Genomic DNA, 15,347 nt, shown 5'->3' on the forward strand with positions numbered 1-15,347 from the left:
GTTCCACCAACCCACCCGAATGATCTCTCCTTATTTCCACGTTTTGTTTCCAGTCCAAAGCGGTGCTGTCTATAGGGTTTTAATATACAGCAAAATTCTCCCTGCCCAGTCTTGTGTGTGTGTTTCTAGGAAATGCAACTATAACTTAAAGCTGGGATATAACAGTTTGGCTGCTCTCATACCTGCATATAATGAGTCAATCGTATAATTTTCTACAGTAAGAGCCAAAAGCCAGGGGCACTAGATAAGCGACAGTTGTTTGGGGGCCGAAATAAAATCTCTGGCGTCTGTCTTAGCCTTGGTAAGCAACTGACTTGTTTTATTCAAAGTGAATGTAGTGCTAAATAAATAGTCCCTTTAAAGCATAACATTATTTTGCAGCTGAATTCTTTTCAAACTTTAAACAGCTCTGATTGCTTTAAGGAGTAAATCACATTTGATGTGTCGCTCACAGTATCTCATGAGGCTTGATCTGAGAGACTTAAGAGAAATACTTGAGTGGAAAACACCTGTCCAATTAATATTTCGTCTGTCTTTTTTTGGCAATGTAGCTCTAGAAGTAGCTTCATGCCGTACTGTGGAAAATGTAGATTACTGACCTGACAAGTGGTAACTTCATACTTTTTGAAGTTGAACTGGTTTTCTCAATTATGTGTTTTACGCTTAAGAATGAATCAGCCTGTTAATATCAGAATAGCTTCAAATATAAAACACAAACAGACAATTAACTTCCCCTGTATTTATATGATCTGTATCTTTAGAAGGGAATGCAGGATGTGTAATAAATTAATTGAAAAACAGGAAAACGTTGCTATAACTGAGTAAGAGTGCAGCTGACTTGTTTTCCTTTTCTTTTGGAGTTACTTTGTGACCTCCTAGTTTCATTAATTGGCAGCATAGTGAAAACCAGCAAGCAATCACTTCCAAAATCATTTGTTAATTGGATGCTTTGTCACTAATTGTCTGTATCCGAACAAGCTCTTCAGTGAGGTGAGCGCTGGGGGGTTCTTCAGCTACACCCCATTTCCACCAAACAGATTTGCCTTTGCAAGATCTCTGGGGTTTCAGGCCCTCTCAGCTGAATTTCCAGCCCACAGCCCCACTAGAAATAGTCAGAGACACCCTCCCGAGACATCAAAGCCCCCACGCAACAGAGCAAGAATGTGCTTTTGTACTTCTCCCTAGAGGTGGCATTTAAAATAAATTAAAAGGCAGCTTAATCTGACAAAAATGAGGCTGCTTATTTCAAAACTGCACAATTATTCTTTTCTCTTATTATTTTTTTCTCTTAGATCACCAAGCAACTGTTTTGCTTACTTTCAAAACAATTATTTATGCTTCAAACTTGTGCATACACTGAATTTAGCATGCCCGTAGCTAGTAAAACCAGGATGTACGCTCTTGCAGTGAAATAAGGAAAAGCCAAAAGCTTTTATTACACCTTTTTAAGCAAATATATATATTGTGTGAAGTTATTGATTTGACATATGATGCTGCATCTCCAGAAGGCATGAAATATTAGCAGATATCTCTAAGAAAATTAAATCTTCTATTTCCCAACTGCTCCCACGTCAACTGCTGGGGAAAAATGGCCAAATGTTGGCATCTTCTGATTAAAGAACTGTTCTGTCCCCGCTGTAGTCGGCGCGTATGCTGTTACCTACACGTGATCTCCAAAGGGGAGATCCATTGGGATTTTTATCTTTCATGTTCACCTGTTGCATCTGATGGGACCATCCCAGTGCAAGGATGTGTCTACCTGTGCAGTTATGCCCCAGCAACTTTTCTTCATTAACACTATACGTGAACCGATATATTTTTGCAATGACTGTTTCATACATGGTGTTAATCAAAAGTTAATGGGGGATAACTCCACGTGTAAACATCCCTCTAGAAATGTGATTCAGATGTTGGGTCCCCTCCATTCGTAATCGCCTGCTCACTTATTTCATCCTGCGGCGCTGGTAGCGCAGTCTTTGTTAGAGGTGTCTCTGTCTTGAAAAGAGAATCCATTTTTATCTGGGTTTTGATGTTGAAAGACTTCTGGAAGGATTCTGATGTGAAGTAGTAGATGAAGGGGTCAAAGCAGCAGTTCATGGTGGCGATGCACAACGTGATGGGGTACATCGTCCTCGCAAACCTCTCCAAGGAGCAGTTTGCTATCGCTTGGGACCGCACGAGAGCGTACAAGAAGAGTATGGAATTGTAAGGCACAAAGCACACGACGAAGATGGCCACGTGCACAATGATCATTTTCAACACTTTCTCTTTGTTCGTCCCGATCTGAGACAACGTGGCGGGTTTACGGAGAGTCCTGAGAACTAAAGAGGAGCACGTGAGGTTGAGTAGCAAAGGTATTATGAATCCTACCACTTCAATAAATATAGTGATCTTGGACAGGTAGGTTTTCCAGATACGTTTGGAAAAACCTTCGAAACAGGTTGTGCTGCTGTTGGAAACATTGGTGGTGGAGAACAGTGAAGCTGAAATTCCACCACTGAGGACCAGTATCCAAACACCAGCACAGACTATGGCGGAATTTCTCCTGGTCCTAATGGTGCGGGATCGGAAGGGATAGACGATCGCAAGGAAGCGGTCAACGCTGATGCAGGTGAGGAACAGCATGCTCCCGTAGATGTTGGTGAGAAACGCCGTCCCGGAGATCTTGCACAGGCTGTCTCCAAAAGGCCAGTGCCTGTTGAAATTGTAAAATATTTTAAAAGGCAAAGTGAACACAAAAAGCAAATCCGAAACAGCCAGGTTTGTCATAAAAATGGCTGTTTCGCTTCGCATTTTCATTCGAAAGCAGAAAACAAAGAGGGAGGCGCAGTTAGTAATCAAACCGAGGATGAAGACCACGCTGTACACGGCTCCGTACAAGTTGTACTTAAAGGAATCATCTGTTAAACAGGTATGATTGTTGCTGTGGTTTCCCATGCCAAGTCTGTGATGTGTTTCCAAAGAACTTCAAAGTCTACTTCAGTGACATCCATAAAATAAGGCAGGGATCTCTTTTCTTCTTGAAGAAACACATTCCAGGAAGGTTGCTCGGCACCTTGCTACATCTCCAGCACAAATCCTTTCATCCTAAAGAGAGAAATAGATGCCGTCAGTCTTGCAACCCGCTATCACCTCAAGTGGCTGTGCAAGAGAACACGTTCTCTTTCCTTTCCAAATTAATAGATGTGCAAACAAGGCCAGTAATGAGCTTTTCAAGGTAGTCTTTATAAATTCCCCTGTTATTAGGATTTTTTGAGGTTGAACACAGCAGTTACTGTACTCAGCCTTTCCTTCCCCCATTGCCCCTTGTCCTGCTGGGAGAATGAGAGTGAGCGCTAATTCCAACTTTCCACTTGGAAAGGTTTTTCTTTAAAACGGGAGATGGAATTGGCCCGGTGTGTTTGGAAAGAACTCATGGAGCCGTGATTTTGCCCAGGTATGGAATCCAACAGCCTGAAACGTTCACCTAAACTTGGTACGAGAGGAGAAAGAAGTTGAAAGTTTTAGTGGTTGTTTTTAACTGCGCAGAAATGCAAGTTAAATGGCTTTCAGCTTTTTTGATGCAGAAGTATTTAAAACCCCTAAACCTTATATTGACAGTGTACTGCTTTGCCTTTTTTCTGCTTGAAAATAGGAGCATCCTTACCCATGTTTTTCAAAGTGAAGAACTGAAATGTTCTTTCAGAAATATTTTTTAAATAATATTTTCCAGAGTTATGCTTCCCACTTTTCCCCTTTCTTTAAAAACCTCTGCAAAAACGGTATTATTTTCAAAAGGACTTTTTTTTGCAAACATAAAATGCTTTGTCGAAGCGACTCTTCCAAGTTGTATCAACAGCTTCCTTTCTGCTCTTTGTCAAGGTTCAGAAACCTCATAAGCTACACTCACAAGATTTTGTCCCAATTCAGCAAGCTTTAGAGAAGTGTAGAGTTGAAGCAAATGTGCTCTTTGTTGGATAATGGTGCTTTCTGACCTGTCTTGATATGCTCTTATTGCTATTTTAAGTATTTATTTCAGGCCTGTGAGAATAAATGGTTGGAAAGCCTCGAGTGTCCCATGTCGGAGTGAGGGGGGTTCGTGTGTTGGGAGTCTTGGAAATGTGCAGCGAATTGGAGAACTAAGGGAAAGACCTTTGCCTTGTAAAATACAGCAAACGAAATACAAACAAGGCTTATAATCTTGCAATCTAAGAATCATCTCAGTAGCTACAACTATGGAGTAATTTAGAGAGGTGAAACCCTTGTGAAGAGTAAAATCCTTTCCAGAAAGTGAATTTTCTGACAATAGAGTTTCAACAGCAAAAATATAACAGAGCAAGCTTGTGGCAAAGGTTGAATTGGCCAAAAAAATGGGGAAGAAAACATGGAATTGTGGCAGTTTCGGACGCAAACTGATCTGATTCTTGAAAATCAATAGTAGGAAGGGAGGATCCCCAGATCTCGAGTCTTGGAAAGATGATTTTCAAATGACTTGAATAATGAAAAAAAAGATGTTTTGGAGCTCTTAGGTCTCTCTCTGTCTGCAGGCTGGGGGGGTGAAGTGATGCTTTGTGTGGGTTTGCTGTTCTGTGTTCGCCGTGTGTGCCTTGAACTACCAGGATTTTCCTAGGTGGCTTTGGTACGTGCTCCTCATGCCATTTAGTAAGTTCTTCCTTCATTTTAGCTGCATTTTGAGTTACATTTGTGATGATAGTAATGCTGCATTAGCAGATGTTCAAACCAGAAGTAGACGTGCCCTTATCTGATTGCTGTTGCTTGTGTGACAATGACAGAGGAGACCAAAACCCACGCTGGAGCTTTCTCTAGAACACAGAAACCAGCCACTGAATTATGTGACCGTACAGGCTTTGGGGCCAGCTGGCAGAGTAGGGAACTGGCTGTGGACGGGAGTAAAATGCTCCTTGATGAACTTCATTGTGAAATAACCTTGAAAAAGGTACCAAGCATTTAAACTTCGAAAAGGGTAGTAGCAAAATCCTGAAGATGCACATTCTTTGAATATGCAGTAATCTAAATAAGCAAAGGTCTCGCCTACAAGGTGAAACACCTTTAAGCAAGAACTTGGTTGGATTCAAAAATGCACATGAGCTCCAACAGGAGTAGCTGTGCCTCTTGGCTTAAACCTCAGCCTAATGCATTAAATTCTTGGTGTGTAATTCTCTTTCAATGAAGAAAGGACCACGTGTTACCTCCAGCAGGAGCAGTTTTTGTTTAGACTGAAACGTAACCTCCAGCAGTGGATCCTTCCCTTCTGCAGTGCGTGAAAACCAGGTGTGCCAGGCCCTCCTGGTCCCAACTGGGGAGCTTTGAGGGGGATGAGGGGTCCATCAGAACCTTACAGACCATGTGCCTGGATGTCGATGGAAATCCCATCACGCAGGCTGCATTTTGGCTGTTCCTCAAGACGCCGCCTGACACAGCAGGTCAAATATCAGGTTTTTGGGTGTTTCAGTCTATGGAAACTGCCTGCCAGCAATTGCCTAAGTTATGGTCTTTAGCATATAAGCCTGTGTTGTTTGTCTCTCCAACACTGAGGTGTTTAAACAAGCTGACAAGTTGCTTTGAAACTCGGCCATGTGCTTTAAATTCTGCAGCATGAGTCTACAGATGGAGTTTTCCGAATGTAAGATTCCCTTTCCTTCCTTTCCCCTGATGATTAAAGCAGCAGGATGCTCCTCATCTACACCACGTTCACCATGGCTATTGCCTTCTTGCAGAAAATGTAAAAAATAGCAATGCATTTGAAAATGCTGAGTTAAGTGAATATAAAGGAAGGCACTTTACCATTTTGTACTTCAGGCAGGCCAAGACTTTAAATCCTCTATTTAAAATGGGGGCTTATCTATAACTTATCTATAATAGCTGTTGTCAGAAGTGGTATCACAATACAATATACAGCCTGGTTGGTGGGGTGATATTGAGAGTGTTCTCTCTCGTAGGGATGGTAGCAATACCTCCTGTCCTCCGTGTACAGAAATAAAGGAAAACGTCTACGTGTTACTTCCTATGGCGCACAAGTATCCTGTTTACAGTGCTTTTATTTCCTCCTCCTGGCACCCCAAGAAACCTTCAAAACAGCCGACTTGCAGCTTCATTCAGACCAAGCGTTCCTTAGTATAGAAAATCACTGCAGGTAAAAAGAGCACTTTAAAATCGGATTCTTTCATTCCATTAAGCCTGTCCTTTCTGCCCTATACACATCCCATTCTCCATGAGCTCATCAAACTGAGGTCAAAAAAACTGTGTGAAGTTTGGGACTGATGTTTTTTGCATCTTCATGTTTTCTTGTTCTCAGATGAGATGTGAGATGAATGTAACTTTGTCAGCCTGAAGATGTAGGACATCCTGCGTGCATGTTCGTTGAAATAACTAAACCCTGCAAAGCCTTTTCTTGGGAGGTCTGATAGAGACCAAATGTCAAAACCGTTCAAATCCGAACCATTTCCTTCTAGATTATCACCGTGTGGACTCAGGTTACCTCGAAATCTTGAAAGAAAAAGGTTTAATAGGTACAGAAGACAAAAACCTCATAGATCGAGAAGTGGGGATATTGGGGTTTGTTTGGTTTGGGTTTTTTTTTTTGTTTGTTTGTTTTTTGGGTTTTTTTTGTCGTTGTTTGTTTGTTTTTCTGGGTTTTGTCCAGCAATGTCTCTACGTTGTGGCAGCACTTGTTTTGATATGGTCTCGGACCCTGGTCTTGGAAATAATGATGTATTTCCTTGGGCACAGCATGCGCTGTGCGCCTTCTCTTGACAAGAATCACATTCATTAGAGGGTTCTCACTCCCCTTTTCCTCCCCCAGTTGTACAAGGATTGTATGATCTGTGACCCCCAGCAGCGAGCCCCGGGTTACAGCTTCACAAACACTCATTCTCATTTCTTCAGTTTCTTGGGGTTTATTTCCCTCCTGCTTCACTGTATTTATGTAGAAAGCTCAACAAAATATTTTGTTGGGTGGCAGGCAGAGTAGTTGGGGTTTTTTTAAGATTTTTGCATAGATGACAATTCTGCATAAGGTTATAAGGCTTGGATTCTTCTAGACTGGTTTGAATACTGTAGGTAAGGTGAGATATACTGCAACTGTTTGAGTACAGACTTAATAGATAAGCAAGAAACTGTTTCTACCTGAACAAGTGAGCGTTTCTGACAGTCCTATGGCGAAGCTCATGAGCAATTGTAACACCACCCAACTGTCATTTCTAAAGGCTTACCAACGTCTGCTTGAAAACCACAACATGTGAATTCAAAGAAAGCAAAGCAGCGATGGAAAATGCAACAAAACCATCTCACTGCCAACCCCCGCTGCTCCTGCTCAACCTCAGCAACGGGATCTCCACTTACTAATACTTTCTTCTCTCAATGAAAGCTTCACTCTAGTTATTTTTGCTTGCAAAGACCTCTGAGAGCATCAACTGCAAGCAGTTATAAGAACAAGCGTCAGGTTTGGGGGAATCTGGTTGCTGGATCCTCCCTTTTGGAGGCTGGTGGGGCAGGAACCCTGTTGCACGGCAATGCCAGCTCCGTTTTCCCAGTGCCACCAGTGTGGGCTCATGGGAAGCTGGACCAACAGCAGCAAGTGTTGCTGGAAGTGCCTTGGGACACCAAAATTTGGGGTCGGCTTTTAAACAGATCAGCTTGTCGAGCTGCTGCGAGCTCTCCATCCTCCCCAGAGCTTCTTGTAGCTTCTCAGTAACCTTCGCCTACGTTTCCTCCACGGTGGGGTGGGAGCGGGAGAAAAGGTGGATTAGACAGTGGGAAACCCTGTCAACAAAGCCCTATTGACTATATGAAGCAATGGAAAGTAGAAATGCTTTAATCTCTTTCATTTACTAATCCTAAGTGATGTATTTGGGAACAGCAGGAAAGGAGTAGACAGAAGCGTGACTTTGAAGTCCAACAAAGGTTCTTGTAGCTTCAAAGCGCCATTCGCTCGTCCCTGCGTTCTGTCACAGTGAATGCCTGGCCGTGTGTTGGGCAAAAGGGGGATATTTTCTGATGATCAGCATTAAAAGACAAGGCAGGAAGGTTCTTATTCACAGCTTTGACACTTACTGTGCAAGGGTCTGCAATACCATCCCTAATTTCATTCCCTGGTATTTTCTGTAGGTCTCACACCTGAGGAAGGTGAAATCGTAAGTTAATGATGGTTTCCGTCAGGTTTTACCGTCTGTTTTCCAAATTCTCTTTGGCAGAATTTAAACAAAACATGGGAGTCCAACAGCTCCTTTGTGTTGCCTGGAAGTCAGCAAGTGACTTGCAGCAACCCCCATTTAATTTAATTGTTCTCCAAGATGGAGCAGGGAAGCACAAACCTGAACCTATAGGACCTAGTCCCAAAGGCGCTCTCCTTTTTTCTTTCCTTTATTTTGTTTTTTAATTGGTCAGCGCTGCTGTTGTCTCCTGTTCTGAGACTTCCCCAGCATTTCCTGCTCACGGTTCCTCTGCCTGTATCTGTTTTGTATTGAGCTAATTAAAATGTTTCCCTCTGAAGAGAATAGCGAACTGACTTGCCCCATATTCAGACACTGATCCTCAGGGCATGACTCTCTTTTTGTTTTCACTGGGAATGCCTCTCTCCATTTACATCACCCCTTTAACCCCTGACGTGCTCCGCTCCTCCCCATCCGCTGCTGCTTTCAGAGGCAATGGGCCACAGCCCAGGAATGGCAGAAATCACCCCAAACTTCCCAGCAAAGTTGGCATTATTTGACTCTTGTAAGAGGGACTTTTTTGCTTGCAAAGGAACCTGAATCTGATGATGGAGGACTGTAGGAATGCTGCTTTTTGACCCTCAGATCTCTGATTAAATGGAGATGGCTTTATAGCAAATTGCTTGATTCAATAGAGGTCAGGGTAAGCGAAGATGTAGATGCAAAGAAAAAACTGAAGAAAAGCAGTTACGCCGTTTGACCAGGTTGTTTTCCCTCAGAAGCAGAAGCTGGTGGTGAGGTAGCCGTGTCTTTGATGTAGCTCTGTTTATTTACAAAGCGTGGTTAAGGAAAAAAAATGACAAACTAAGAAGGTCCTGTTTCCCTGAACCACTGGGGAATCCAACAACAGGACCTGGTTTGTTTGCTTACGGTTCCAAAGCGCTTTCCAGTCAGCGTCCTGCCCAGAAAGCCTCCTTTCTTCGCTCGCTCTGACACAACTTCCAGTGGTTCCTTGGCAATTATTTGGCTTTTTGGCTCCTTGTTGCCCTTCCTCAGGTCTGAGAGTCCCTCCTGCCACCTGAGCTGTGTCCACCACTGTGGCTCCAGGCTGGTTCCTCTCCGGTCCCTTTGCTGAAGCAGGAGAGCTGCACTTTCACCTCTGTTTATCCATTAATGTTGCATGCGTTAGCGAGCTAAACGAGGTGCAAGGAGGTGCAGCTGGTGTCCATGCGGGTGCTGAGCACGCTCCATCAGCGGAGCAGAAGGCAACGGTGCTCTGCTCCAGCGCTCAGAACCTCGAGGGGTCGGTGCCCTGCATTTATTTACCAGAGGGAGTCGATAAAATAGGGCTTTGTTCTCCCAAATTGCTGCTGGGGGGAGAAGGGGAAGGTTTGGGGTGGACTGGGGGGTTCAGGCAGCCTGGGGCTGGGTTGCTCTGGTCCCTTCCCGGAGCTGCTGGGCTCCCATGGGATGGAGCCTCCAAATCCCTGTTCTCCTGGGTGCACGTTTCTCAGCAAAACCATTTTGCTGATTTGGAGGTATGGCTGAGGTTTTCGTGTCACCTCCCATTTGTGCAAAACCACAAAGGTCTTGAAAAGTATTTCTGGTGTATGACAAAACACATGTGAAGGAAGCACAGCACACAGCTACGCTGGCCTTCAGTAAGAATTACAGAGAGGAAATTTGCTCTAACGCATTAAATTTAAAAATGACTTCAAAATGCAAAACTAGCAGATCTCAGTCACTGAGTGATAGTTCTGTACTGAAGTTTCTTAGAAATCAGACTTCTAATAACGAGATGAGGGAAGGGAAATGGTATTTTGGCGCTGCACAAGGGATGCTGCTTTTACTGCTAAATATGGTAATTCCCATTTATCATGCAAATGCATGCCGGGGCAGAAGATGGTGTGTTATCTTCAGGTTCAAGAAATTAAAATGGTAATAATATTAAATAAAAAGAAGGGTTTTCACTGTGGCTATTTATGGGCATAAGAGGTACTCAAAATGTTATGCGGGCAGAGAAAGCAATCTGCTCTGTTGCTAGTGTGTTCCTGTAGTGTCAGGGCTTTGGGACTGATGAATGTCCCTCGATTTCTCTTGCCAAGATAAAGAGACTTTCCTTTTTTCCACAAAACCAGACCAAACCATTACAAATGCTTGAGAAAACCTGCCTTGCAGCCGGGGTCAGCTGAGGCTGCTTTGGCTCCAAAGCCGTGTGGATCTTCGCCCCCTTTTATGGGTCCCAACTGAGGAGATGCTGCATCAGAGGAAATTCTGCAGAGCCGCAGTCTGTTCTCTCGAATAAAGAGGTCCTCTTTTCCTCTTTTCCAGGAGAGAATTTGCCTTTTGTGAAAGGGGGTGGCTCCCCGTCCCCGAGACTAAATCGGATGCTTATTTAGGGAGGACATGTGGAGGAGCGGGGTGAGGCTGTGCACGCACGCTTGACCTGGAAAGACCTGCTGAGGCTGGAGCCCTCGGGATGTGGGACCACCCTGCATCCCGGTACCCGGCCAGCAGCGCCAGATGGGGGCAAATAGAACCCAAATACTCAAATATGCTTTAACCAGGGTTGGTTGCAGCCTGCGCAGTGGCATCGCAAACATCCCCATAAATATGTATGGCTCTAAGTCCCAAACTACTTGACCATGTACTGATTTTCCCTTACTGTCTATTCCAGAGGTAACACACCCTCCTACAATGCACCCTGTCCCCAGGATCTGGCCCCAATTTGGGGTAAAATTGCCTTAATTCCTGCTCTTGTGCACCAGCCACAAGGACACAGGCAGGAGGAGAGCAATGGACTCAATCTTGAAGGTCTGATCCAACCTAAATGATTCTGTGATTCTAGAACCATCTCACAGCTGGCTGTGCATCCTCCCTGGCGCGGGGAATATTCCACTTGCTGCTTCTCAGGAAGACACAGTTTTTCACATTTTGTGTCTCATCACCACACTCCGAATGAAAGTAAACGGGTGGTTTCATTCAGGCGTTAGTTCTGTTCATCTGTCTGGGTAGGAGCTGAGCTCCTCTAACTGCAGAAGGTAAAGACCCCCATTTTTACTCCTCGACCAAACTGCAGTGGAGGAGGAATCTCAGTTTTAGTCTCAAAGGATTAAAGTGAACTGCATGCTCAGCCTCCCCTCCCTTCCTCCCTCCCATGTTTTTCAGGACTTTCTTTTAAAATCCAGAGGCTTTGAACCCCGGCTGTACCAGGGTTGCTTTCCTGCCTGTTTTATTTTAGCTTTCACAAGGCAAGTAAGGGAAAAAGATGGAAAAGCGCTATGAGGGGGGAATCTCCTTATCACCGACCTGTGAACTTTGCACTTCCCATCCTCTGGTTTTACTGTTCTGTTCATAAGGGGGGGCGATGCAAACACACTATTGTGTCCTCTCAGAGCTTAAGGGGTGTCGTGAAAAAACCCAAACTGTTCTTGCAAATTCTCGTCCAGTGGGCTTGGTGTTCAATCCTATTTCTCCCAAACAGCTGCATCTTTAGATTAAGTATGTTGTTCATTACTCATTTTACTTCTGACACCAGTTTTTCTATCTGCTTTGAGCTGTATTTGAACTTTTCTCGTGGGATTTTGCCACTGAGCTTAAAAGGTGTGGATTTTAGCCATAAATGAAAGCCAAAGCGATAAATAATTTTTGCAGGATAAAATATTTAACTTATTTCCTAATTGTTATTGTAGTTTGTAGGAGCCAGAGCTCACATTACATTAAGCTGAAAGCACGTATCATTGTAAACTGAAAGTCTAAGTTTATGACACATTTATATACAACCCTTTCTTAGGCTTATGTTAAAGTCTTTATGATAGTGATGTAAAGTACAAAAAAAAAAACCAAACCTAACCAAGGGGGTTTTTTCACAAACAGGGTTAGAAGAGTCCTTAACTTGTCATCTGTGGTGACACAATGAGAATTACAATGTGAATTAGAACGATTTCCCCTGCGACAGTTTGGAGGAGTAGCTCGCATTGTAATTACTTTCCTGAAAACTTGGAGATCGTCTTTCTCACTTTAAAGAGAAACATTTGCCTCTCCCCCCATCCCGAGCAGAGGAATGAGCCCTGCCTGTGCAGAAACAGCATCGCTAATCTCCATTGAAATGGCCATCCCCGCCTGCTTTTATGCCACAGATTTGTCTGAGCCTTCAGATTTCGGAAAACAACTCCAACCCAGAGCTGCCATTAGGTCTGGATGCTTTTCTGCTGAGTTAGAAAGGGAGGAAATAGAAACTTACCTCGGCAGAGCGGCCGGGGCTGAGCCCAGGACCTCAAACCGCCCCGTTTCAGCCCCATTCCTCCCTGACAGCCCCACATTTCTCCTTCGAGTTAATCCCCCGCGGAAGATCTGCGTGCCGGGCTTTGGAAACGTTCAGCCCTTCATCCGTGGAGCCTCCAGCCGGCGGCAGCTCTCTGCTTCCCTTTGTTCGCAGAGGAAACCAAACTGCCCAGCGCCGCAGCCATCGCGTCTTGGGAAAAGGGGACACGAGAATGGGCCCAGTGTCTGGGTAGGGGCTGGGGGGACCTTTAGGGGTCTCGCTGGGCAGCGTTTTCCATTGGGCAGGGCTGGGGATTAAAGCTGAGCCCGCCCCGTCCCCGGGTCCCTCTCGCAGGGCTGTATTCCCTGCCCCAGCATCCCGAATTAGCAGCTTAAGGACAAGGCGACAATGGGGAGCGTGGGTTTCCTGAGCAATTAGCTGGCGGACGCGGCCTCCGCGAACGAGCAGGGGAAAAGCTCTTTAAATCTCAGATTTTGCTTTGCATGGCTCTAATTGTTTTTTCTTTCCAATTAAAGAAGCGAGGAGAGGGGGGAGCTGGGAATCGGGAAAGCGTTAGGTAAGGCTGGGAAGCTGCAAAGCAAAGCTGGCCATAAAACTAACATATTTTTCTAAAAAGATTTAGAAAATGGATTTATTTTTTTAGCTTGCAGTTTGGTTTGTGGTTTATTGGCTGGTTTTTGTTTTGCTATGGGGTTTTTTTGTTTGTGGCTTGTTTAAATCTTCTCGAAGGAGCTGACTTGAACAGTCGGGACTCCTGTCCCCCAGCAGTTTGCTCTGAAAGCCCCGGGGTCCTGCTGGAAAACCCGTCGGCTTTCAAACATTTCGGGCCGTAATTAAAGCTACTCCAGGGAAGCGCAGCTGCCGTTGCCTGGGTCGCTCCCCCGGGAGCTGCTGCTTCCAGCAGAGCCACCAGCCAAAACCTTCCCATTTTGATCTCTTACCTTTAATATCAGCCCTTCAGCCGGGGAAGAGGCTCTTCCATGAAGCAAGCGGTTTCTTTTCCTCAGCCTGTTGATGCTGCGGAGCAGCCGATGCCCTTTTTCTTTCTTTTTCAGCTCTCTCCAGTTCCATAGGTTTGAAAATCCCGAGCGTGCTTTTCAAGCCCAGCCTCCCACCTAACGTGTCTCGCTCGCATTGTGTTTGTCTCTCCTCTTCCTCCGCTCGCCTTGGCTGTTCCCACAGGCAGCCCAAGCCAGTAAACAACTCATTGTGAAGCTGGAACTAATGGTATTTGTGGGGCCGGTGGCCGGAGCAGCGGGCTCTGAGTGGCTTGTGCAGCACCCCCAGCTGCCACCGGCTTTTATCCACTCGATGCAAATAACTTCCTGAATATCTCATATAACAACCTAACTCCAGCCTGCAAAACCTCACCCTCTGAGGGCTCCCGCTTTAGTAAAACGTATAAAAACACGAGCATGGATTTGGATTGAAAGCGGGGAAGGTGCAGATGTTTCCTGCTCTAAATGGTCAAAGGTCCGTTTTCCCTTTTTTTAGCTGTTAAAGGCGACAATCTCAGTAAATTGTGGCCAAGGACATCGGCTGTCGCCATCACTTGAGTACAAATGTCAGGATGAGCGTGGGGGCTGAGGATGCAAAAATCCACCAGTATCACCAGTAAACTTGCAGACAGAAATCAGCTTGGGCCCTTGATGCCTTGGGGGCATTTTCAGGCTGGCTGCTTGGAAATCCTCACCCCGGGGTGTAATGCGGCTGCTTTTCACACCCATTCTCATGCGAGTATGAGTGGGGACTGATTAAACAACACCTCTGCATGTGGAATCCCCCTTTTGAGGGCAAGAAGTGTGCTTTGGGTGGTTGGGAACCGGCTGTACTGATGCGGATTAGAATGAGCGCACTGAAACCCTTTGCAGATTAACATCTTGTGTCTCGGCCTTCAAACCTGCCAGTCGCTGGGCAAACCCCTTAGGGAGGAGATTTATTACTCCTTAAAGATTAAATACAGCATAAATCTGAAAACGAAACAAAACTTTTGTGCTTCTTAGGGTATTGAGCCAGAACGTGGCAGTTGTGCCAACGGTTGGAAATGAACCAGGCAGCTGTACCTATCTGGGATGTTTGTTTTCTCTCTAGAGTTATTGTTTTAATTAAACACAAAAGTCTTCAGCTGTTGGGAAGCTCAAGAGCTCTCAGGAACTTCTCCTTGTAATGTTACCTCTAACCCAACAGGAGAGCAGGGATGGTGGTTTTGCCCTTCATGGAGTCCATCCTTCTAAACCATTGTAGCGGTTCCGTGGTTGCCGCTGAATTCAAATCCACCTCTAGTGAGCAGTCTATTCAGTTGCCTGTTGCTTTGGGTTTTTTTTCATTTAAAAGCGTGTTTTTCTGCTAGCTCTAGCCAAAACTAGAAGGTGGACAAGTAGAACCTCTAGGCTGACCATGATGCTGTTCTGTAGCATCTAGAAATCATTAAAAAAAACAAAACTCAACCTTTTCCCCTATGGGATGTATAAAGGTTTTAGTATCAACAAGGAAGAAAATGTCCCCGAAACAATATATTCTTGCTCCCTCCAAGGTGCTTTTCACCAAGCAATACACACCGGCCTTTACCCTTCTCCACGCCAGTTTAAATAGGCCAAATGCTGTGCTATCAATGTGCTCGGTATGTTTTTTAAATAAATAAAGTACAAACATTTCCAACAAAGTGCCCTTAACACAGGTTTATTTGCCAAACATGAAGAAAGGAGGTGGCTGTCTCTCTTTGTGGTTCCAGTTACAGGCAAGTGTTTGCTTTAAAATGGAAAAACAACAAAGAGACTCCTGGGCTCTCGTCTCCCTGCACATCTCGTTTGCTGTCCCCACCCCGGTCCCGTGCTGTTCATCTCAGACTGGGGACAGGGTGGGATTCAGGGATCTCTCCTTGAAAAACATTGGCAGCACATCAATAATCTCGT

The 15,347-nt window shown here is 44.8% G+C and overlaps 2 protein-coding genes across 6 annotated transcripts in view; one reads left to right on the forward strand and one right to left on the reverse strand.

Annotated features, from left to right (window-relative positions):
* The window catches only part of CYSLTR1 (cysteinyl leukotriene receptor 1), a 116,319-nt gene that overhangs the window by 38,719 nt on the left and 62,253 nt on the right, over nucleotides 1–15,347 (forward strand). Inside the window, exon 4 of one of the 4 annotated variants that reach the window (XR_014184980.1) lies at nucleotides 5,940–6,109. The exons of the other annotated variants lie outside the window; for them this stretch is intronic. The gene's annotated coding sequence lies outside the window, so the exon portion shown is untranslated. Of the gene's footprint in view, nucleotides 1–5,939; nucleotides 6,110–15,347 lie in introns of those variants that run through there. 4 annotated transcript variants of the gene reach the window in all.
* LOC309444289 (lysophosphatidic acid receptor 4) lies at nucleotides 1,402–13,794 on the reverse strand. 2 transcript variants are annotated; one of them, XM_082061972.1, is made up of 2 exons: nucleotides 13,377–13,794; nucleotides 1,402–3,087 (listed from the first exon to the last, which is right to left on the reverse strand). In XM_082061972.1, the coding sequence occupies exon 2, from the start codon at nucleotides 2,935–2,937 to the stop codon at nucleotides 1,891–1,893; it is 1,047 nt and encodes a 348-aa protein (XP_081918098.1). In that variant the 5' UTR covers nucleotides 2,938–3,087; nucleotides 13,377–13,794; the 3' UTR covers nucleotides 1,402–1,890. The 2 variants fall into 2 exon arrangements, with proteins under 2 accessions (XP_081918098.1, XP_081918099.1); XM_082061973.1 differs by lacking the exon at nucleotides 13,377–13,794 and adding an exon at nucleotides 12,394–12,941.

Source organism: Streptopelia decaocto (genome assembly GCF_964273445.1).
Source record: "Streptopelia decaocto genome assembly, chromosome: 10".
NCBI lineage: Eukaryota > Metazoa > Chordata > Aves > Columbiformes > Columbidae > Streptopelia > Streptopelia decaocto.